This window comes from Juglans microcarpa x Juglans regia, chromosome 1D (genome assembly GCF_004785595.1).
Source record: "Juglans microcarpa x Juglans regia isolate MS1-56 chromosome 1D, Jm3101_v1.0, whole genome shotgun sequence".
NCBI lineage: Eukaryota > Viridiplantae > Streptophyta > Magnoliopsida > Fagales > Juglandaceae > Juglans > Juglans microcarpa x Juglans regia.
Window position 1 is genome coordinate 25337999 of NC_054594.1, and position 26222 is coordinate 25364220.

Here is a 26222-nt window from a genome sequence, read left to right on the forward strand (position 1 = left end):
TCTCATTTTAACATCCAGATACACTTTAAACTTAGTTTAGATGAGCCTCACATAACTTCATCCATTACTCAACTCACTACTATTCATAAATAACTGAACTTAGTTTAATTCAACTCAACATCCAAACGCGATTTTAAAATAAGCAACAAGTTAAAACGCTTCAATGTTAATATTCACGATTGAGGTAAAAACATTTATAATAAACAATAATATTTATTAATTTATAACTTGATGGAGACTTCCAAAATCGTATCATATCGTCTCGTCTCGTTTTCATGTACGAGGATTTAGGTTCCATTTGAATATAGAAACAATTTCATCTCATCTCATCTTTTCATTACAATTTTTTTAAATTTCTATATAAAATATAATAAATAATTTTATTTTTTCAAATCTCAAAATAATAATATTAAAAAAATATATTTTATTAATATTTTATTAAACTTTTATCTAAAATTATCTTATCTCATCTCACTATCCAAATAAGATTTTAATAGTCAATGTGATGGATCAACATATTTTTCAAATTTTTTGACTTGTTTTAAAAATTAAAGAGATATAAATAAAATATGTGAATTTTGTTAAATTTAATGTTGGATCGATAAACAAATAAAATTTTGTACTCATTTGAACGCTTAGAATATTTTAAAATTTTATAAATAATAATTAAATAGTTTAAATTAAAATATTTTATTAGATTATAGAAAATGAGTAAAAACCAATTAAATAAGAATACTATAAAGTTAAATATTTGTTTGAATATAAATTTTTAATATAATTTTTATTTTAGAATTTAAAAATCATATTGTTTTATGTGTATTGTTTGAAAATTTATAAATTTTTAATAATTAGACTAAAAGTTGAAAATTTGAAATTAAAAACTATTTTAAATTTGAGTGATATTGAAAAATAAAATATCTAAGAATAGTTAAAAATATTTTTGTTATTAAACTAGCATTTATGATTGTTTGAATAAAAAGAGACTTTCAACTCATCTAATCATTACATTTTTATCAAATTTTACATAAAAATATAATAAATAATCTAACTTTTAAAATTTCAAAATAAAAATATTATTAAAATAAAAATAATATTATAATAATATTTTAATTAACTTTTACACCGTCTTAACTCATTATCTTTTATCATTATCTTTTATTTCCATGTTAAAAGTTCACCGGTTGCATTTATTATCGGTCGAAGTTAAAGAAATGATAAAAATGAGTGTAAATTATAAATTATAAATTTCGATTAAAAATCCAAGTAGAGGTAGTCAACCAGTGGGCAGTGAGTATATGAAATTGAAGTTAGACAAGCGTAAACCCTAGAGCTTTATAAACACCGCCTCGATCGATTGTCCCCTTCCGCATCCTTCCTTCCTTCCTTCCTGAACACACTCTCGGCTGTATCCTCTTCTACTCTCTAGTCTCTGTGCGTCTTAAAACCCTATAGAGACGCCGGAAAAGGAAGGGGGGTTTAGATTCAGATCATTTTCGATCGCTGATTTTCTCGATCCGAATTCGTTTCGGATCCTACATACTCCCGCTATGGACCTTCCTAGCCTCGTCGTCGTGCTCCAAGGTGCTCTAAGCCCCAACCCCGATGAACGTAAGGCGGCGGAGCAAAGCCTCAATCAGGTTCCTCATTTCACTGTTCCATCTTTAATTTATTTTTCAGGGAACGATTTGTATCAGAATTATGCTTATTGATTATTGTTCGTTTCAGCTCGATTATGTATAATCTCTACTTCCATGTGAAGATCGTTTCTCAAGAATACAAAAAAAAAAAAAAAAGCTTTGTTTTTCGTAATTAAGAGAGGCTCGTAGATCAATGCATGTTTGTTTTATTTTGGTTGGTGCTGTAATTTCCGTATGGCAGTTTCAGTACACGCCTCAACATTTGGTGAGGCTATTGCAAATCATCGTGGATAACAACTGCGACATGGCCGTCCGCCAAGTCGCCAGCATTCATTTCAAGAATTTCATCGCCAAGAACTGGTCGCCTAATGAGCCTGGTACGGTATGCCGCGTGATTTGTTGTCTTAATTGTTTGCTAAATTTCGATTTATAATTTTGTTCCTTTTTTGGTTCGATGTAGATGAGCAGCAGAAGATTTTGCAAAGTGATAAAGACATGGTGAGGGATCATATTCTAGTGTTTGTACCCCAACTTCCTCCTCTGTTAAGGTAAAATTTTCTAACTGCGATAGATTTGGTTTTGCTTTCATTTTGTTAGTTGTAGTATATAAATGTTCCTAACTTACCTATCAAAGAAAAACAGTATATGCATGTTTCTAACGACCACTTCTGCATGTGTCCATTCTGCTTGACGCATGCTTTCCAAGTTTTAATTTGTTAATTGTAACTTTTCATGATTCTCTGATAAAGCCTATTGCTATTTGTCCAATCTGATATAAAAACTCATTCGTATATCCATGATAAATCATATACTAGCACTTGAAGTAAATTGAAATGCTACGTTGTACAGGGTACAGCTAGGTGAGTGCCTCAAGACGATTATCCATGCTGATTACCCTGAACAATGGCCACGGCTTTTGGACTGGGTGAAGCATAACTTGCAAGATCAACAAGTGCATGGAGCTTTATATGTGTTGCGGATACTTGCTAGAAAATATGAGTAAGTTTATGTCTCATCCTAGTTTAGGCTTAGAGCTGAAAGTAAGAGATAGTAAAATCAAAGTAATGTTCCTTTAAAATTATGCAATGGCTTGTGCCCTTTATTATACATTTATCCAGTTTAGAACTGTTCTTTGGTCCCTTTTTTTACCTAGATAGGAAGGTCAAGAGAACTGACGTAATCTATTTTGTACATGCATGCATAAGCTAATGCTTGCTTTTAAGTTATATATCTTTCTTGATAATTAATACTTTTATGTAAATTAGAAGGATGAAATATTGTTTCTTCCAATGAATTCGTTTTCCTTATTTTATTTTACTTTATGGAAAAAATAATCTGTTGCATTTACATTTCTTAGAGTTGCCTATCTTAATACTTATAAAAAAAAAAGAGTTGCGTATCTTAATGAAGAAAAACCTGCTTTGCGTGAAAGGCTACAAGGGCTTGCATTTATCTCAGTTTCACCTTCATTATTTCAGTCCTTTAGAGCCTGTCTGTTGATTTAACCAACAAGGAGCAATATATTGTCAGGTTAAGCCTTCGGTGTCATTATCTCTCTCTCTCTCTCTCTCACATGTTGAGTTTTAAGGTTCAACATCCTTTTAGTCATTTATGTTCATTCATCTGTGTCCTTGGGCTATGCCTATTTTTGTATTAATAAAATTTCTTTTACTTATAAAAAAAAGTTATTTCTGTTCATTCATTCTTAAGAATCCTTTATATGTTCTCGTGGAGAGGCATCTACTTGTGTTAATGGACATGATTGTGAACACAGTCCCAGCATTTGAGTATTGTAAGTGATTAATAGAGTACACTCAAACATTAGTATTTTAGGAAAAAAATCATGGCTTAACTTTCCGAAGTGTCCATCATATTGTTTTTTATGTATGCTGTTGTCTTGAGCAATGGTACTTATTGATACATTTCTGATTTTTGAGGAACTCTATCCCTAAATAAATTTGCCACGTTGAAGCCTCTTTTATTTCCGTGTTTACTAGATGGACTTTGTTCATGTCAATCTTGCTTACCGAAATTTATTTTATTCTTTTTTATACTTAGGTTCAAGTCTGACGAGGAGAGAACACCGGTTTGTCACATTGTTGATGAGACATTTCCTCATTTGCTCGATATATATAACAAGCTTGTTCAGATTGTCAACCCGTCGTTGGATGTAGCAGATTTGATCAAGCTTATTTGTAAAATATTTTGGTCATCCATATATGTAAGTTGGTAGATGGAGAGTTTGAAAGTCTACCGTCTATCCATGAATTTCATTCTACTTGGTGCTTCAATTTGGGTTTCAATTTTATTTGGTTGCATGTTTGTAGACGTTGCATTAAAGTTGTTTTATAAGAATATCCATTGAAATCCTTCTCTCTCCCTCTCTCTGTCTCCGATCTAATTAGTTGCGAGTATGAGTCTTTTGGATGGCTTCAAAATGGCCTTCCATGTGCTGCAAGCTGTTTTCTTTGGTTTCTCTTTCAACACTCTAACCTACTAGGATAATCATATTGGATATGCATTACCTTATACTTTTTCTTTTTCTAACATGTGGGAAGGTTTCTGGTTTGTAAACAATACTGCCTTGGGGCTAATGCATTTTTTCAAATAAAGTTGGTTTCCATAAAATTTAATTTTTCAGTTTAAAGACTTGGAAAAATCTTGTGGTAGAAAATATTTTAACTATCTTTGTACCCTTCCCTTTCTTGTTCTTTTACCTCTCCATGACTAATTATTAAATTTTGGTTTATGTTTGTTCTTTTCAGTTGGAGATTCCAAAACAGCTTTTTGACCCGAATGTGTTCAGTGCTTGGATGATTCTTTTTCTAAATGTATTAGAGAGGCCTGTTCCATTGGAAGGGCAGCCTGCTGACCCCGAGCTTCGGAAATCATGGGGGTGGTGGAAGGTTAAGAAATGGACAATTCACATTTTAAACAGGCTATACACTCGGTAAGTTATTAGATTTGAAACATGCCAAAAATTAAGAATGAGCTTTGAGACAAGAGGCATTCTGACTTGCCATCGGCATTTAAACTATAATTCACAGGTTTGGTGATTTGAAACTTCAAAACCCAGAAAACAAAGCTTTTGCTCAAATGTTTCAGAAGAATTATGCCGGCAAGATTTTGGAGTCTCACTTGAACTTGCTGAATGTGATTCGTGTTGGTGGCTATTTACCCGACAGAGTCATCAATCTGATTCTTCAATACTTGAGCAACAGGTTTTGTTTTGGCACTTTTTTGTTTTTAAGACTTAACTGTCATATATTAAGCCCATTGTATCTTCCTCTTTTATGAATTTTCTGATTCATTTAATCTTCTTATCAGTTGCATAATCTGTTTGTTATGCGGTTTTTTAGAAGAAGTGGATATCATTTAGTGATTTTCATTTTTCTATGATATCATCATAGGTTTTAAAATCCTAGAAGACCAGTTCATGTTGCACTCAGGCTCATACAAGTTTTTGTGCAACTGAACCCAACTCACTTATTCTTTACATCAACTACAAAGAGTTTGCTGTATTAATATAGTTAGGATAAAAAAACTGATTATCATGCGGAATTCAAATGAAAGAGAGTTTTAAACCATATTCTCCTTGTCTGGTACCTTCCTCCCCCCTTTCCCCCTTCTTTTAGATTTTACTTAATTATTTTTCATTTGAGGATGTTATGGGTAGAGAAGACCAGAGAGAAGCGCTGTTGAAGGTAGAGTAAAGCGATGTGGAGGATGATCCCATGTTGCTTGTTGTGTGTATTTGGAGAGAATGGAACGAACAGAGCTTTGACGATAAGGAAATGATGTTGGCAGATATTAAGGACTGTCAGTTTAAGATCCCTTTTTATTGGATTTGTGCTAAAAAGATCTGGATTTTTTAGCTCTTTTTTTAATTATCTTATTAGGTTTTTGGCTTGGATCTCAGGCAACACCTTTTCTACTCATTAATAAGTTTTAACTTATACAAAAGGGTAGAGGAGAGTGTCATTTTTGCCAATGTGTTCTTGAAGTCATGGATGATGTATGTTTTAAAGGGTGTGTTTTTTATTTTTACCAATAAAAAAGGGTTTGTTTTGAAAAGAAGTATCATAAATGACTCTGGGTGTTGGGGATATGAATGCTTGCATGTCATTGTGAGAAGCATCATATTTTTCCAGGATTGTTACTTTGAAATCTTTTGGGTGGAGGGAACTGGGAAACTTGCATGTTAGGAGAAGAACAATAATAATTTATTTGATTTTCATCAATTTTATTGCATTGAGTTATGATGCATGTTTTTGAAGTTCTGGATTCCACTGACACTGTCTGTCTTTATTGTAATATAGCTCCATGACACGTGAAAGTAGAATTAATGTCATGCCATGCTATCCATCTAGTTTATCTCAAGACCTTCAATATCTTGGTGCATTGCTTCACTTACTGCTGCTCGGTTGCCACGCTATATATCAATATATGTTGAAAGAATCTATTTAACCCCCCCCCCCCCTTTTTATACCATGTATATGCAGTATCTCGAAGAACAGTATGTATAATCTGCTCCAATCTCGACTTGATACTCTTCTTTTTGAGATAGTTTTTCCGCTCATGTGCTTCAATGACAATGATCAAAAGCTTTGGGATGAAGACCCTCATGAGTATGTGAGGAAGGGTTATGGTATGGCCTCATGACATTAATTTATTGCTTTAAATACCTTGGATTGTTGTAGTTGATTCAGGACCTCTTCTGGTTGGCTTCAGATATAATTGAAGATTTATACAGTCCAAGGACTGCTGCCATGGATTTTGTCAGTGAGTTGGTTAGAAAACGTGGAAAAGAAAATCTGCACAAGTTTATTCAATTCATTGTGGAAATTTTTAAGAGGTATGTATTTTAATTTCATTTCATTGTTGCCATGTATGTATCAAAAAATTGAGTGTCTTAATTGTTTCTTGTATTTTTTCCTATACTAGTTATGATGAAGCTCCGGTAGAGTACAAACCCTACAGACAGAAAGATGGTGCTCTTCTTGCAATCGGAGCTCTCTGTGATAAATTGAAGCAAACTGAACCTTACAAGTCCCAACTCGAGCGTATGTTAGTGCAACACGTTTTCCCCGAGTTCAGTAGTCCGTTTGGGCATCTTAGAGCTAAGGTTTTTGAATCTAAAACTCCATTCTGTTCAGTTACTATTGTAACATTTGGCTAGTTATTAGTTTGCATGTTTCAGTTTGTTGTGATATTTGACAATACTCTGCTGTTGGCATGTCTTCTTCAAACACCAATTTTAGAACTAAAGCATTGCATGCCAAATTATCAGAGAAATTTTATTTTCAAGTGATTTATTTTTTATCCCATTTGATAAGGTTGAGAAATATATATTTTCATTATTTTTTCGTAAGTGTTCCATTTAACTGGGAATTTATTTAAGTACACTGTTATTGTACTGCCTTTGGAAAATAGCTTATTATTGTGAATATTGTTCTGGATGTTAGGCTGCATGGGTTGCAGGACAGTATGCACATATAAATTTCTCAGATCAGAACAATTTTCGTAAAGCTTTACACAGCGTTGTGTCTGGGATGCGTGATCCAGAACTTCCCGTTCGTGTTGATTCTGTTTTTGCATTGCGCTCTTTTGTTGAGTCTTGCAGAGGTATATATATACACAATGGGGTTTATGTGTGTTGTTGTGTATCTTACATTTATTTCTCCATTGGTTTGGATGTTGTCTGCTTGATGGAATTAGCACCTTGTTAACTATGCAGATTTGAATGAAATCCGCCCAATTCTTCCTCAACTCCTAGACGGTATGCAGTTTATGACACTTTGCAAAGGCTGTTAACAATGTGACTTATTGAATTTTTCTTATTAGTAAACAAAAAGTCAATAGTCTTATATATCAACTTATTGAATGAAAGATATAACATATGTAATTTTCTCTCATGCAGAGTTCTTTAAACTTATGAATGAAGTTGAGAATGAGGACCTTGTATTTACTTTGGAGACTATAGTGGACAAGTTTGGGGAGGAGATGGCACCATATGCTCTTGGGTTATGCCAGAATTTGGTAATATTTGCTATCACATCTTTTTATTTTTGTAAGTGTCTTCAATGCTTGACAGTCCCTTTTTTCTCAGGCGGCTGCGTTTTGGAGGTGTATGAACACAGCTGAAGCTGATGATGAAGCTGATGATCCAGGTGCTTTAGCTGCAGTTGGTTGTTTACGTGCCATTAGCACCATTCTCGAATCAGTGAGCAGGCTTCCTCACCTTTTTGTGCAAGTCGAGCCAACTTTGCTTCCTATAATGCGTAGAATGTTGACAAGTGATGGCCAAGGTGTGCATTTGATACTCTGATTTGGCTTCCATTGACGATGATTTTCTTTTTTCTTTTTAATTTTCCAAAAATTCTCATTTCATGCAAAATTTTTATGTTGCTTATATTATTTAGTTAGTCTTGTAGACAAGGATTTTTAGGTCTCTCAACGGTATCTTGTTTGATCATCTATTACATTTTCTACTACAGCTGGTCAATCAGTCTTATGGAACCTTTTAGTGGGCATCATTTCGTGATTGGGTTATTTATCTTTCAGAATTTTTTTGTTCGACTTGTTTAGACGATCGGTATCCATGCCATCTATAGGGGTGCGTAAAGGGGTTGAGTATCCTGTCTTTATGCCAGCACATGTAAATTGTTTTTGAGAAGTGAGCACATGTAATTTTTATTTTTGGTAAGAGAAAAAAATCTAATTGGTGTGCATACATGTAAAATTGAATTGATAAGTGTGCAGAAGGGTAAAATTTAATTGATATATGAGAAGTGAACACTTGGAGATACTTTTTCTTTGGCAACATCTCTTTGCATAATGATGCTTTTTTGAATGCCTATATGATTATTTTCAGATATTGGTTGCAAGCCTTGTTTGCGAGCTTAGACGATGGGAGTGTTGGTAAAAGCGCGCTTAAGCACAAAGGCTGAAGTGCTTTCCTTACTGTAGTCGTACATAGAGAGAGAGAATGAATACGTAATCTTTATTAACATTCAACTTCCTGTACATACTACATACAAATGACCATTGTACACTCCTAAACTATACTAATTACAACCATGTCCTCTAACACTCCCCCTCAAGCTAGGGCATATATATCATATAAACCTAGCTTGGAACAAATAAGGTTTAACCAACTACAACACAGTGGTTTAGTAAACATATTTGTAAGTTGATCAGCAGACTTCACAAAGGGTGTAGAAATGTCACCACTTAGTATCTTATCCTGAATGAAGTGACAATCAATCTCAATGTGTTTAGTCCTCTCATAGAATACAAGATTAGACGCAATATGGACTGCAACTTGGTTATCACAAAGTCACTGAAGAGGGACAGGAGTTGGAAACCCAATCTCTTGAAGAAAGTGTTGCAACCATGTCAGCTCACTAGTAGTGTGAGCCATTACTCTGTATTCGGCTTCTGCACTAGACCGAGCTACTACTGTTTGCTTCTTACTCTTCCTTGTAACCAAGTTTCCTCCCACAAAGGTATAATATCCTGTAGCCGATCTTCTATTTGAAGGAGATCCAACCCAATCAGCATTTGAAAAAGCTTCAATTTTAAGGTCTCCATTTGGTGTATGCAATAGTCCAATGCCAGGAGCTCGCTTAAGATAACAAAGAATATGGATTACAACATCCCAATGTGAGACCCTGGACGTTTGTAGAAATTGGCTCACTACACTCACTACATAAGAGATATCAGGTCTAGTGATAATAAGATAATTCAATTTTCTAACAAGTCTTTGATACCGACCTAGATCTCCAAACAACTCCCCTTCATCTTTCAAGAGTTTACGGTTTGAGTCCATAGGAGTGTCAATAGGTCGTGCACCTAACATGCCAGTTTCTTCCGGAAGGTCAAGTACATATTTTCTCTGAGATAGGTTAATGCCTTTTTTAGATCTACCGACTTCAATTCCAAGAAAGTACCTAAGTTTGCCCAAGTCTTTTGTCTGAAACTGATTATGTAAAAATTGTTTCAGCCTAACAATTCTAGCTGAGTCACTTCCAGTAATTATAATGTTATCAACATATACAACCAACAAGATATGACCTGCATCACTGTGTAGGTGAAATACCGAGTGGTCTGTTTGGCATCTATGAAGACCAAATGCTAATACAACATCAGAAAACCTCCCAAACCTTGCTCGAGGAGATTATTTCAAACCATATAATGCATTTTTTAACTTGCACACAGTACCTCGATACTCCCCTTGAGCAACAAATCCAGGTGGTTGCTCCATATACACTTCCTCATTTAAGTTGCCATATAAGAATGCATTTTTAATATCCAACTGAAATAAGGGCCAATCCAAGTTAGCAGCAAGATAGATCAATACTCAAATAGAAGAAATTTTGGCAATTGGAGAAAAAGTCTTGTCATAATCAATGCCATAAGTTTGAGTGTAACCTTTAGCAACCAAGCAGGTTTTCAGACGATCAACAGAACCATCCAGATGGAATTTAATTGTATATACCCATCTACAACCAACAAGGTGTTTACCAAGTGGTAGAGGAACAAGATCTCATGTCTCATTATGGTGAAGAGCATCCATTTCATTTTTCATAGCTGTCCTTCATTCTGGATCAGATAAAGCATCCTGAACTGAACATAAAGTTTTGAAAGTTGAGAAGTGAAGCATGAAAAAGATGGAGATAAGGCATGACCGGAGACATATTGGGTAATCGGATGTTGAGTAACACAAGAACAAGTACCTTTTCGGAGAGCAATAGGTGGAGAGTCTGAAGTACTAGGTAACTCAGGATTCGAAGATGGAGACGAGGTTGGTGGAGGCATGGGAGCTGGGGGCCGCACGCGACGCGAGTACACCTGTAAAGGAACAAGGGAAGGAATTGAGGAGGATTGGGTAAAAGTGGGTGAGTGTGCAGGAGGAAGGGTAAGAGTAGGTAATGGTAGAGGATCACACAACAACCGAAGATGTTGCCGAAAAATAGGGTATGGACTCAAAGAAGGTAACATCAGCACTAGTGACGTAACGTCTAAGAGCAGGACTATAGTAGTGATATCCTTTTTGAGTCCGGGTAACCAACAAAGAAACACTTGATAGCACATGGAACAAGCTTATCAAAGCCTGGGCCAAGATTATGAACATAGCAAACACACCCAAAGATTTTTGGAGGGAGAGAAAAAGTTGGAGAGGAAGGGAACAAGATGGAGAAGGGAGAGGAACCATCGAGGACTGATGAAGGCATATGATTAATAAGGTGACATGCAGTAAGAACACCATCACTCCAAAAACGTTAGGAACATGCATGTGCAGTAAAAGTGCTCGGGTTACATCTAACAAAAGGTGATTTTTGTGTTCAGCCACTCCATTTTGTTGGGGTGTATAAGAGCATGAAGTTTGATGAACAATTCCTTTATTACTTAAGTAAGTAGCAAAGGCACTAGATTGGTGTTCTTTAGCATTGTCAGAATGCAAAACTTGAACTTTTTGTCTAAATTGAGTTTTAATTTCTTTCCAAAAGACTTCGAATAAGGAAAGAAGTTCATACCGTGCCTTCATCAGAAACAACCATGACATACGAGAATAGTTATCAACAAATGTAACAAAATACTAAAACTTGTTTGATACAATGTTGATTCGTCCCCATATATAAGAGTGAACCAATTCAAAAGAACTAGATGCTTGATTATCAACTCGAGGTACAAAAGACACGATGTTGTTTGCTAAGCTTACATGCTTCACAAGGAAAGGAAGATACATTTTCAAGATTTGTAACTTGACTTTTCAAAAGAGAAAGAGATGGGTGTCCAAGGCGACAATGCCATTCAAAAGCAGATGATGAGGATGTGAGGGCTCGAGTGGGTGATGGTTTGACATCAAGGTAATACAGACCACCAGCTTCATGCCCCGTACCAATCTTCTTCCCCGTCTTGAGATCTTGAAAGATACATACAGTGGGATAAAAGGTCACAGAACATTGAAGAGTTTGAGTAATTTTACTAATGGACAACAAACTAAAGGGAAAACTAGGAGCATATAGAACAAATGACAAAGATATAGAATCGGTGAGCTTAGCGGATCCACTTTAGCAAGAGAATCATTAGCAAGAGTAGCACTCTTTGGAGATGTCAAAGTATCTAACTTAGATAAGGAATAAGGCAAACTGGTTAAATGTTCATTAGCTCCTGAATTGATGATCCATGGATCTTGAGTAGATGAGATAAGACATGCAGACGCTGTACCTGAATGGGCACAAGTAGCTATGGAAGATGAAGTCGCTCGTGTGCGATCCATAAACGGATTATACTTATCCTTCGATATGCTAATCATCTCGGGAGTCGAGTTAGAACTCGTTGACGGTGATGTAGTATTTTGGCAAATAGCTTGATTAGCAAACCCAAATGGTCTACCGTGGAGATCCCAACAATAGTCCACTGAGTGGTTAGTGCGACCACAATGAGTGCACTTACGAGATTCACGACCTCGAGTGTGATTACTTCTGGCATCGCGCCCCTCACGTGCACTTTTACCACTCCCGCCTCCACTCCCACCAGGAGTAACATAGGAGGCAGCTAAAGCAGATCTCTCATTACTCTGATCTAAAGAAAATTGAGATCCTTGTCCAGATAATGTGGCTCGCTGAAGTCGGAAGAACACATAAGAAAATGAGGGAAGCTGTGGACTTGCCAGAATTTGAGAACACATTGACTCATACTCAGGTTTTAAGCCAACAAGAAACCAGACACATTAAAATCTTCCTGTTGTTTTAGCATACTTGAAACATTAGAAGTGATAGGTTGATACATTTTGAGTTCTTAACATATGCTTATCACTTGAGAATAATACTCTTCCAGGCCCAAAGCACCCTGTTCCAACCCAAAGAATTGCTGACACAACTCATAAATACAGGTTATGTTCCCAGCACCCGAATACATCTGTTTGAGATGCCTCCACACCTCTTAAGCGGTGTCAAAATGTATTAAGTTGGTGCAAATATTAGGCTCAATACTGGTCAACATTAGGGACAGTATTTGAGCATCTTCTTGCTCTCATTGAGCAAATGTAGAACTAGCTGACTCAGGCATTGGATCAACCAAGTGAGTATGACGAAGACCCTTGCCTTTCAAAAATAATTCAATAGATTTTGACCACAAAATATTTTTTTTTCCATTCAACTTCACTGAAGTCATAGGCATATTAATGTTTGGTGCAAGAGACATTGACTCAAGTTTAGTTGTCATTGAGAAAAGTATCACAACAATTTAACCTTTTTTTTATAAGTAAAAATATTATATATATATATATAAAAAGGAGTAGTCAAGTACACTGAATGTATACAAGAGAACACCTTGCCCATAATTTAAAACCCCTAATAACCCAAAAAGCCCGTGAAAAATAACCCAAAATAGACCAAGCTTGACTCCAACCCCTTGCTTCCCGTAGAACTAAAATTCTATCCAAAATCCTCACTCCAACCCCTTGTTTTCCCGTCTTCACAATGCCCTGCCTTTAGATTTCCGTCTAGATGAGCTACCACCCTTAGCGTTGTAGTTGATTCCCTAAAAAAGACGTAACTCCTTGCTTTTCTTGAAACTTGATTTGGTTTCAAGCGCGTGGCTTGCCTCAATCATAGTAATTAGTTCTTTAAATTGGTCTTCACATCTTCCATGTGAAATCCCCATGAACTACTGAATCTTGTGAACTTTAGGCTGAATCCAATCTGCTATTGGAGGAAGAGAGACCAGAGGAGCCACAATATCCACCTGCACCAACGCCAAATCCATATTCAAATCCGGTACCTTCTCAGCAACTCCGTTGGTTCTCTCCAATGGTATGACATCAAGTCCCTTTACCTCTGGTGACCCTTTATACGCTACTTCAGCGGGTCCCGTCACCAATGGTCTGACACCATTTTCCTTCAACTCCGATGAGGGAGCCATATTTTCTTGAAGTATGGAAGTCACTTGAGGCGAATGACATTCCATTGCAGATGTCTCGATGCCGATACCCGATGTAGAACCCATTTCAAATAACCCAGACTTCCTTTTGACCCGCCATACTGTTCTGGATCTGGGTATAGGAATAGGGCCGAATTTGATTTTCCATTTTCCTTTATCTGAGTTCAAAGCATTCGGGCCTATCTTGGTCTTGTTTCTTACAACCCTATTGTCTCCAGCTGAAAGTAGGTCTATTTTCGTAGACAAAAAAGCTATCGCTGCCTTCAATTCGATAAGTTGTGTTTCCATCTCCTTTAAGGAATTATGCGTCGCGACAAGCTGGTTTTGTGGCGTGATCTACAAACCACTTCCATCAATCCCCTCACTATGAACCCCTGAAGCGTGACCCGTCTTTAGAGCTTCCACATATGATCGCCTCGCCACCATGAATGTACTTGGGTCTTTATGATTTACCTCCAAGTTAATGTTCTCATTCTTCTTTTGGTTTTCTTTCTTTGACCCATCGGCAAAAAGCATATCCGCAGCTCTGCTAATTCCGCAGCAAATTTCTCCCAACCCAGACCTTCATACCCTTCGGGAATGACTACAATACTCCGTTGGCCTCCTCCACCATATTCTGTGACCGTTAGAAACCTACTATTCTCGTTGGAGCATTGTTGAGCCATGAATGTTCTGTTTCCTTCACGCAAGTGTTTTGTGAAATCCAAATTTCTCCCCACCTGTAGTACTGCTTCCACCGTAGCCATCAACCATTCTATACCACTATGACCCATCACTACAAATCTTCAAACCCTTCTACTCCTCCCCACAATTTTTAAGGAAGACATCCATGTTTCTAGCAAAAGTTCGAAAGCCTTTGATTCCACCCAAAAGCGCATCGTCTGACCAATACTAATCAAACCTACTTGCAGGAGCTTCCCAAGCTGCATGTCTTCACTGTCGAGAATGCATGAAAGAGGAACAGAAGCCCCTAACATGAGTTAACAGAGAAAACTGAGTCGCCGGAGGATGATTGACGTCGGAGGCCCACAATGTGGTTGCCAAAATCCGTTGAAACAGTATGTTGAAAGCAGTCCGTCGAAACAGCAGAAAAGCGGTAAACTCCCAGTTGCCGAAGAAGACCGATGTCGGAGGCCCCACAACTGAGTCGCCTGGGTCTGTTGTTCAGGTCTGTGGTGGTGTCGAAGATGACAGTGACAGTTTGACACTTCTGACAATGAAGAAAATTGAAGGAGCCAGTTTGCCGGCGAGGATTGATGCCGGACGACCCACAACGAGGACACCATGGCCTGTCGCCTCGTATGTGACAGCGGTGTGGTGTCACTTGCCGGTCAATGGTGGGTGGGGTGGCGGCGGGATAGATGGGTAAGGTCTTTCTCTTGACCCACTGCTTACTCACGAGTCTCGTATGGAGAGAAAATTTTTAATGTCATCAGCCGTGATCAAACAACAATTTAACTTGGAGACAAGAATCCACACAAAATATGAAACATGGATGAAAAATTTGGAGAGACAATCTGGAAAAGTAGAAACCCAAATTAAAAACCCAAATCTTAGCTCTGTATTGGTTGAAACAAGCCTGTACCAGCCGAAACAAGCATCAGTTCATAATGGGCCTGTATCGGGTTTGAACCGCTTTGTTTCGAGTCTAAACCTATATGTATCGGGCATTGCTGGTGCTAGCTTCAAAAACTAACCCTAAACAGGAATTCTTTTACCGTAAACTTGTTACCAAACGGATGTTATTCTGGGTAGAAATAAGACCTTACTCCAGATTGGGGGCATACGTAGTCGAGGATAGGATAGCCTATCCATGAAAGGGAAGATGATATGTTCTGCCAAGGTTGATGATCCAATTGTCCAACAACAATGGATAAATCTAAGAAGAATGGCCAGCCTTGCACTATTCATTGTGACAAACTAATTTATATGGTGTATGTGTGGCCAGCCTTGATGTCTGGCAAATGTCCAGTTGAGAAAATTTATGCCTGCGTGACTGTTAAGTAATGGACATATAAATTGCTGTGCAATGCATTTAAAGGGATATCTTTTTTCATGACTGAAAGTTGAAAGTCGGTGTCGCAAGTTCCCTCAGTATAGAAGAATCTAGTTTCTAATAATTCCATGGTAATGTTTATTGTCCTACAATATAATCCATTTAAGTTAGTACATTTTTAGCATAGTTTTGGTCATGGAAGTCCGTGAAGCTGAAGTTACAAGTTAGTAGATTGCTTATTTGAGTTTTTGTCACTCTTGAGTTGTTGGAACGTTGCCTGGACAATTTGCCAGGATTTCTTCCTTAGTTGGAGTCTTAGGACGTGAGTGCCTGGCATTTTGATCTCTTTTCCATTTCAAGTAAGCAGGGACCTACTTATAAAAAGGAAAAAGAAAAAAAAAAGAGTAAACAGGGACCTAGGCAATAAAACTTTTTTGTTTTATGAAATTATGAAATACATATACAAATAGCAGCTAGATCTCTTCTTCTGTGGCTGCATTAATCCTTTCAGAAGATAGACTTACAAAAAAGTATATAATATTTTCTACCTTTTTTGTCACTTAAGACCGCTTATTGTGGAGTCCCATGACAGCAGCACATGGATATCTCTTCTGAGTCTCTAAGCAGCACATGCGGTTTTTCAATTTTGAAGCTTTTATACTCGTTGAAATTCAGAAAAGATATAAAATTTTCTTGTTTAAGGCTTTCATTGTTTCAATTAGCCACTGGAGTCCTAACATATTTGTATGAAATTGCAGACTACCACAGCTTTAGTTGCTCTTTTTCTTCTATAGTTTGGTATTCTATTCACACTGCAGCACCTTTTTTTTCCTGTTACCTGTGCAGAGGTTTTTGAAGAAGTTTTGGAAATTGTTTCGTACATGACTTTCTTTTCTCCGACGATATCTATGGATATGTGGAGTCTTTGGCCCTTGATGATGGAAGCGTTAGCAGATTTCGCTATTGACTACTTTCCAAGTACGATTCTTTCTGACCTTTGTATACTTGGCTGGATATACAAGGGCAATTTCATTTGTACTATTGCATTTATTATCTTTTTTAGGGTAATTTGTTCTATTTATGCAGATTTCTTTATGTATCTATGGTTTTTATAATCAATAATTTCTCTACCCCATGACATAAAGCTAGAATGAAACATGTTTATTATAAGTCTTGTGATATAATAGGTGTGTCGGTGGCCGTTAAGCAGTGACACAAAGGTCTGGTTTCACCTTTTGGTTGTCAACTACATTCTTATTTGTGTAATAATCTACTTATCAAGCCCCATGTCACAGGTTTGATTCCCTTTGGGATCAAACTGCGATTTAAGTGGGAGGCTATGGTGGGGGATGTTGTGCTAGTCTCCCCGGGGGTTTAGGTTCCATGGGTGAGTCCTAAGGGCTCTGCTGTGGGGTGGTTCCCCTGTCATAAAAAAAAAAAACCTACTTATCAGTTAAACTAATAAGACGACGCTGTTCCAGACACCCGGTGCCAATAAAAAAGAAAGTTAAAACTGATAATAAGTTGAAAACTTATTGAGCATTATTGTTATTGTAGAATATTTCTAAATTTTCCCTCATTGCACTAATCAAATGGGACATCCATTTTGGGACATTTTAAAATATAGGAGAAGGTATTAGTTTTTGTACGATGGAGGGAGTATTAAAGTAACATCTTGGCAACTTATTTATCAGATAAACGCTGTAACAACTTTTTACCGTATGGCTTAGGTTGCGTTTGGATGTTGAACTGAGTTGAGTTGAGTTGAGTTGAGATGATAAAATATTGTTAGAATATTATTTTTTAATATTATTATTATTTTAGGATTTGAAAAAGTTGAATTGTTTATTATATTTTGTATTGGAATTTGAAAAAGTTATAATGATGAGTTGAGATGAGTTGAGGTGAGTTGAGTAACCAAACGAAGCCTTAAACTTGGCTATGAAAGTCAGTTTGTCCACAGAATTAAGCATTGGTGGTGGACAACCTCCAATAATTAATTATGCTGTACCTATTTTGTGGATATCAGTTATCAAGGTCATGTATTTAATGTCCAGAATAAACAAGTTCCGCCAATCTTTTTGTGGTGCAAATTCTAATCCCATGGCACTTCCTGTTTATTCTGATTTTTTTTTTTTTTTTTTTTTGTCCTCCCTCACTTTACTCCATTGGTCAATTGTAATTCATTTTCATGGCATGACTTTTCACGAATTTCTTGTATCATTAAACTAGCACGCTTAGGCATTGATCTTGTATATGTCCCGTATACTGGGCTCTTGCCTACTCTTTTGATCAATAAAATCTTGTTTCTTAGTATCCTTCCCCCTTCTTCTCCTCCCACCCTTCCCCAATAATAATCGCAAAGCATGGCACCTGATTGATTTTGGTCGTCGAGTTCCTTGGAGATATTATATAAAAAATGCCAATGTTAGGACTGAACAGAATGGAGCATTGTCAAAGGTCCGTGTAAAACTGACAAGTTTTTATTCAATTAGTGGTAGCAATGTGTTATATGTGTCATATGTAGACGATACTGGTAAGTGGCATATATAGACAAATGATGAATTGAAGCATTCCAAGCTGAATCTTTTCTTTAGAACAGATTATCATATTCGTTTTCCATATTTTAATTCTAAGAAGTGCTGTTGTTTTGCAGATATATTGGTTCCTTTGGACAACTACATATCCAGGGAACAGCACGTTTCCTCACTTGTAAAGAACCAGACTACCAGCAAAGCCTTTGGAATATGATTTCATCTGTGAGTTTCTTTTTGCTAAATAAAATTTTTTTTGGTGCCTAGCTGTCTATCTAAAGCATTGGATTGAGAATGAGAAAAGGCAATATTGTTTTGATACATTAATTTTTTTTCATTTAATTTTCTTTCCTTCCATCCCCTTCAGCTGATAAGGTCTGTGTGTTTCTCTGAATTTGCAGATCATGGCAGATAAAAATATGGAGGACAATGATATTGAGCCAGCTCCTAAGCTCATTCAAGTTGTATTTCAGAACTGCAAGGGGCAGGTGGATCAATGGATCGAGCCGTATCTCAGGATCACAGTTGAGCGATTGCGTCGGGCTGAGAAGTCGTACTTGAAATGTCTTCTCATGCAAGTGGTAGGGACCATGAATAAATTTCTTTTTATAAATGCGTTTCATTATCCATTAAGATAAGTCCCTGCTTTTCTTTGGAAATACCTCCCTTGTAACCCCCAGCCAGAGTTTTTTTCTGATAAGTAGTAAAATTTCATTAAGTGCAATAGATGCAGTCCAAGTACACAAAATGTATACGAGAGGGACACCTATCTAGGAACACAGATACAAGAAAATTATGGAAATTAAGCCCATTACTGTCTATAAAAGCTTTCCGAAGGAGTGTTGAAAAAGAAAGTCTTGACCTTCTCCATCATCTGTTCACGGTTCTCTAAATTTCTAGTGTTTGGTCTCTTCAAATACACCATATGAGGCAAGTAAGAACCATTTTTCACATTGCTGCAATTTGTGGGCTACCAACTCTCTCCATGTGTCGAAAAGCTCTACTATTCCTCTCGGCATGACCTAAGCCAAACTGAATTGAGTCTTGATGAATTTAGGCCTTGTTTGGATAATGAACTGATCTCAACTCATCTAAACATTACAACTTTTCCAAACTTACAGATAAAATTTAATAAACAATTCAACTTTTTCAAATTTCAAAACAAAAATAATATTAAAAAACTATATTCTAACAATATTTTATTCGACTTTCAACTCTTATCTTATCTCAACTCAACTCAACTCGCTATCCAAACCTCCCCTTAGTATGACAGATTGAATCTTGCACCGATATTCATGTAAAAAAATAGAGAGATATAGAAATCTATGAGAAGGTTATTGGATATCTAAACTTGATTTTTTTATAGGTAAATCTAAACTTGAATGAATTGAAAAAACTTAGAAGACAACTCACCTAAATGATCAAAGGGAGGCCCGTGTATAGAATTTTTGCTACAGGATGAGAAGGGCTGCAGTTTTAGGAAATCCTCCGAGTTTTGGGGGCTGAAAAGGGGCAACAACGAGGGGGAATTGTTTCTTGGTTGAAGTAATAAGGTTTATTGTTCTTTTTATAAGAAAAAAGTTAGGTTTTTCTTGGGCCATATCAAGGCTCACGAAAAAGTTTTTCAACTCCTTACAAGACTTGGTTTCCTTAGAAAAATATTTTGTATAAGCTCTTAGAGTTTGGCAGCAAGTTTTAAAAGAAAAAGAGTCTAAATCTTGGATTTATCCCAAAAAAATAGGGTTGGCAACTGAATGGCATTCCTCCTTGTAGGAATTGATTTTCCATATGATAAACTTATAAACAACTCCAAACTCGTCTTGGATTCTGTTGACTATTCGTGTTAGAACATTGATTGGCCTTGTTACATGTAGCACCCCATTCCTGTAGGCTAGGAATGTTACATACTTTTGTAGCTATTATTTATTTATTTATTTATTTATAAGTAATACTTTCGTAGCTGTGCCCTGTACAGGGTCCCAACATAATTTGTTTTTGTTTGGTAAACAAAATTTTATTGATCATAGGAATGGGCAAGAGCCCAAGTATATGGGACATATTCAAGAGCAATGCCTATGCGTGAAGTCATGCCATGAAAATCAATTACAATTTACCAATGGAGTAAATTATTGAAAAAGAAACTTCTAAAGCTCATTCATTGACTACTCTTGATCTACAGAACTTTTTATCTTTGACCCCCCTATCAAACGGGTAGGGTACACTAGTTCATAGAACTCCGAAAAAGTGTCTATTTTCCAATCTTGTGCATCTATGAGGGATGTTACGTTCCATTGGGGAGTACCATTGATTAGGATTAAGAGGTCCGCTATCGAAGTTTCTTTCATTATTGCTATACCATGAACTTGTGGGTAAGTTTCCTTGAGTGCCCTATCACCACACCATTGGTTAGGATTAAGAGGTCTGCTATCGAAGTTTCTTTCATTCTTGCTATACAATGAACTTGTGGGTAAGTTTCCTTGAGTAGTGCCCTATCACCACACCATACTCCTTTTTTATTTATTTATTTTATGTCAGTGAACCTCTCCAAGGCAGGGCCCTTCGGATCCACCCCTACAAAGTAAGCCTTAGTCCTGCACCACACCCTCGGAAGTTTCCTTACACGGAACTAGTTAAATCGCTTGCTTTTCCACCAGGAGGTGTGGCCTCAAATGATTGTTTGCACCTATGAGGTGTTGAACCTTGGACCTTGAAGGGAGTGATACCCCAAGAACTAGGCTTTCACCACTTGGGGTTTATCACCACACCATACATAGGAAGTAGGTTGGCAAGTTGGAAAGAGTAGTTTTGATTGAGGTTACCCTACCACCTTTGGATAAGTACATCTTCTAACCAGCCAATTTCTGTTCCATTTTTTCCAGAATATCATCTCAAATCAATTTGGATCTTAATGGAGCACCCAACTGGAGGCCAAGATATTTCATAGGCAGTTGAGATATCTTGCATCCCAAAATGGAAGTCATGCTCTCCGTATTAGGAACATCCCCCACTGACACTATTTCTGATATAGCCAAGTTCACTTCAACCCCGATGCTACTTCAAAGCATAAAAGGGGAGCCCTCAAAACTCGAAGTTGGTCATGACTAGCCCCACAAAAGATTAGGGTATGAACCCACTCTCGCGAATCCAGCTGGAAGTTGCCTCCCCCAGTGAGAATCCAGATATGAACCCACCCTCCACAACACCTGTAGGCTAGGAAATGTTATGTACTTTTGTAATTGTGCCCGGTAAAGAGACCCAACATGTTAAAAATACCTCATTTTTCAAAAATAAATTCCCAAAAACATAACATAATAAAAGAGTCTTATAGCAAGAAAATGGAAAACTGGTCTTTTTGTGTAAAAACACTTAAGTGTGAAAGTCCCTTCAAACATGATCTATGCATGGCTCTCTACTTGTCAACACTATCTTCTTTACCTGGAGATTTTAAAAACATAAAAACAGAAACAAAATGAGTCGAATGCTCAGTAAGTAGTTCATCATACAACAAACATGATAGACATATTGTTTTCTTGAAAATGTGCATATACTTATAAAATATGAAACTTGTGTGGTTCATACATATAAAACATAACATTCTACATGCACTATGCATAACTTTATTGAACTCGTCTTTCACTTTCCTTATTGGGCCAACGCACATTAACCCCATATGCATGGTTGTGCACGATTCCACTGTTTGTGGCCACAAAGGGAACCGCTTAACTTATTAATAACATAAACATGGTGGACCACGCTTAGGTATGTGGCTTGCACATCCATCCTTTTGCATTGATACCATGCATCTCATATGGTCGTTCTTAAAGCTTCTTTCATAACTTTTCTTTTATCTTTATTATTATGATGCATGTAAGACACGTAATAACACAACTGGTCGTTATCATAAATGAAAACATATCATGATTCATGTAAGACACATAATAGTAATTATGGAATAGATCTATGGAAATTATGATGATAATAGTAATTAGAACAACAACAACAAAGAAACACAATTACATATTTCTATTTTGGACCCTTGAATAAAATCGTGGGTGTGACATTGTCACTTGCACGGGCTAAAACTACCTTATCTCTTACTGGGTCTGTTTATTATTTATTTTTTAATTTTACCTGATTGCCCGTTGTTATTTACTTGTTAAAATACTTAAGACCGTTGGATTCAGTAATCCCTTGGAGGTTGTATTAGACATGAAACGATTAAATAGACCACCATGGCCTTGTTAATGGTAGTATTTATTGTACTTAAGCTAATCAAGGAAACCTTCAGAGCCTTGCTAATTGATAAGAACATTCAGAGAACTACAAAGGATGGATTTTATACCTCAATGTGTCTCTAAACTAACAACTGGTATGTTGAATCTAGAATATCACTGTTATATTTCCTCTGTGGCTTGCATAAAATGAACTTTTTGTTAAAAGGTATCTGCTTCAAAATTACTTATACTGAAGCTTCTTTTGAGGTGAAATTGTTCTTAAAAAAGAAAATCATTGCAGATAGCAGATGCTCTTTACTACAATGCAGCCATGACACTTGGCATATTGCAAAAGCTAGGTGTTGCAACCGAAATCTTTAACCTTTGGTTCCAGATGCTGCAACAAGTTAGAAAGAGTGGTGTACGTGTTAATTTTAAAAGGTGAACAGTCAATCTTGTTTCCCATTCTTAATGCCCTCCTCGCTCTTCTCCTCCCCAAGAAAATATGAGGAAAAAACCCTCTTTTTTCCACCACACCCTTTGTCTGATACTTGCTTCTTGACCCTTTGAGAAGGTTTGGCATGTCATAAATTTTATGTTACAGGGAACATGATAAGAAAGTATGCTGCTTGGGATTGACATCACTCCTGTCACTCCCTGCTGATCAGTTGCCAGGTGAAGCTTTGGGACGTGTTTTCAGGGCAACCCTTGATCTCCTAGTTGCTTACAAGGATCAAGTCGCCGGTCTCTCTCTCTCTCTCTCCCCCCTTTTAACATATCTGCATCATTTGTATAGATAATTCTAAACTTGTGTGCTTAATGGGCAGAAGCGGCAAAGGAAGAAGAAGCTGAAGACGACGATGATATGGATGGATTTCAAACTGATGATGAAGAAGATGATGGCGATGTATCTGACAAGGAAATGGGAGTTGATACTGAAGATGGTGATGAAGCTGACAGCATTAGACTTCAAAAGTTGGCTGAACAGGTGTGGATTTTAATCAGCCGTTAAAATTAATTGTATGTGCACTTTTTGAAATAATGGCATGATGGCTACAGGTAATTTGCATAACCCATAAATTTCTTTGGTGTGTATGCAACTTTCATTTGAATCCCAGATCTTGAATAGAACCCCCAGCTTTTTCGCATTGATTGAGAAAGTGTCATCCGAGGCATGCCTAATTATCTGTAGTGCATGCAGAAGAGACGCTAATTGGCAAAAAATGCACAATTTTTTGGGCTGTTGTAATTGTATTGCAAGTTACATGACATGCACGTAGTAAGTTTTGAATCCATGATCTCACGCTCCTCTCCATAAGAGGGGGAAGAAGTTATTTGAGCTAAAGCTGAATGACGTCATGTTATTGTTCTGTTGGTTTTTTACAATGATGCTTGGACCAAATGACACTCACTCCCCAAGGGTGGGTTTGGAGGCCCCATCTTGGTGAGATCCCACGTCATAGGAAATGTTTTTCATGCTGGTTTTATTCGTTCTCAGGTTGTTGCTTTTATTTTTAATACATTTAATTATCATAACTTGACATTCTGTGATGAGCAGGCTAAGGCTTTTCGCCCAAATGATGAGGATGATGATGACTCAGATGATGACTATAGTGATGATGAAGAGTTGCAATCACCAATTGATGAGGTTGACCCTTTTGTTTTCTTTGTGGATACAGTCAAAGGTAAGTGGGAACTCTCTTCAATCCTGTTTTGCTTGAACTCTTTTAATAATGTTACTATTCTGATTGGTAGTGGCCCCACTTTTTTTTTTTTTTTTTTCCAATTGCCCCACTTTCTTTCAAATCCAGTCTTGCAAGCATCGGATCCATTGAGATTCCAGAACCTTACACAGACACTTGACTTCCATTATCAAGCCCTCGCCAATGGTGTTGCCCAGCATGCTGAACAGAGGAGGGCAGAGATTGAAAAGGAAAGAATGGAAAAGGCAACAGCTACTGCTGCTGCTTAAGCTATCGATGGCATGCTGCGGCCAAAATTTTGCTTTGCATATTGCATCTGATCCGTGACGGGTTGCATACAGCGTTGTTGCTATTCACCCCATCTGAGCATTTGGTTGTTTTAATGATCATGGGTCGGTGAGCCCCAACGATTTATCATGTTCAAAGTTCTTGGAAGCTTTGCTTGTCCAAGTCCCCACTGATATACGGTGGGATTAGTGAAACCCTGGAGGTAGTTCTTTGTTCTATTCTGGCGTTCAGAGTTATGGTCGTTTTCTGGTGACTATGGCTATTCTATGGTAGGAGTAAGCCTGTTTTGAACGGTACGCGTTGTCTTTCCCTCCTTTCTTTTCATGTTCATTAGTCCACGGTTTCTCTGGGTGTAGTATTCCGCTTTCCAGGATTTATTGATTTGGAAACCCTAGGACCTGCTTTCTTGGCTTGATAGCAGTTGGGGGTTTCACGCATACAGGTCTTTAGTATTTGTTTCCCGTTTCTTACGGCTAGTTCATGGCTGTATTGATAATTTTTGCTGCTGGGTCGTACCAACAAAATTTTCCCCTCCCCTTTTATAAGGTATATAGAGTCTAGGGTTCAATATTGGTTTATTTGGGTTGATTGCAGGGTGGCTTCCAATTCCAAGGGTTGCCTGCTGCCGATTGTAAAACATTTACTTTTATTCTTTTTATATGATGATGTAGATTAACGAGGAGCAGTCCATTTTGATCCAATGTTGTGTATATACTTCATTTGGAATGATTTTTCTTTCATAGTTGGTGTTTTATTTAAAAATCCGAGTTTCATGAAAAGGCTACAGCACCAAATTTATAAGAGTAATGTAATGGGGAGAGATTGTATAAAGCTTTATTGATTGATTTACCTCAAGACTAATTCAACCAATGGAAGGGCAGAAGTCACATTAAAATTTCTTTGAGAATGGAATTGCTCAAGCGGTAAACAAAACAAGGAAGCTTGAAGATTTCTCAGGAGATTTGAGGTAGAGAATGGCTCTAGAAAACGAAGCATTGTATCCAAGTTGGCTTCAACAATGGAAATGCATTAACTGATTTTACTAATCTTTTATTTTTTTCTTTCTTTATATTTGTTTTGGATATAGACCGGAAGAAAAACAAAGGATAAGAAACAATAGAAGTGTTAAAGCCGGATAGATCTTACAAAAAGTAAACTTATAAATTGATGTGGTTTCATATGATACATGTAAGATTTATTTTATAGTTAGTTTAACAATCTAACATGCTACATCAAGTCGCATCAATTTATGAGTTTGCTTTTGTAAAATCTCGACTAAAACAATTTTTAAGAAACAAAAATAATGCTGAAGGGTTTATCTTACTGAATGAGAGGCGTATATGCAAGTTCTGTGCAGGACACTTGCATCTTCTGCTCCATTTTGTTGAGAATGCTAGACCCTTCATTTATTTGCTAAACCAAAGTTACATAATGACCAACTACAACAACTGTAATGGCTTCAATGATGGTTGTTATTAAGCACCCTTTATATAATTTGCACCTTGATCATACCCTTTTCAAGATGGAAATGATTTGGTGAATTCTGGTTTTGTTGGAAAACATTAAGGGTGATGTGTCAGCCGCTTATTGGATGGTGTAAAGTCAACTTTTACACCATGATTCAAGATGTACTTATTTTTTTTTTATTTTTTTTTTTTAACAAAAACGCTTCTTGCAGTAGATGGGAGAGTAGCTGCGCGTGTTGCCCATGTGGAAAAAATTAAACAATGTGTTTTGGTTGGGATTAAACGGTGCGTTTGATCAATTCTGCTTGTTTCTCTCCCAAAACTTCTCCTTCTCTCCAACCTCCTTGGTTTCGTTCTCCTCCATCTACTTCATTCTGAAACCTTAAACCTAACCGAAATTGTGTTGCGTTTACTAGGTTGTAAAAATTAACCAGG

At 36.9% G+C, this 26222-nt stretch overlaps 1 protein-coding gene across 1 annotated transcript; it reads left to right on the forward strand.

Annotated features, from left to right (window-relative positions):
* The first annotated feature begins 1284 nt into the window (after window positions 1-1284).
* On the forward strand, window positions 1285-25022 carry LOC121254303 (importin beta-like SAD2). The gene is given in 23 exon segments (XM_041154297.1): window positions 1285-1637; window positions 1879-2014; window positions 2098-2185; window positions 2487-2636; window positions 3696-3858; window positions 4403-4587; window positions 4685-4858; window positions 6140-6285; window positions 6369-6492; window positions 6582-6762; window positions 7103-7262; window positions 7375-7416; window positions 7558-7676; window positions 7747-7945; window positions 16429-16560; window positions 18239-18268; window positions 18271-18341; window positions 18518-18697; window positions 22632-22771; window positions 22935-23074; window positions 23158-23318; window positions 23889-24015; window positions 24142-25022. Coding segments are annotated over 23 exon segments (3099 nt in total). The 5' UTR covers window positions 1285-1547; the 3' UTR covers window positions 24303-25022.
* Window positions 25023-26222: the final 1200 nt, after the last annotated feature.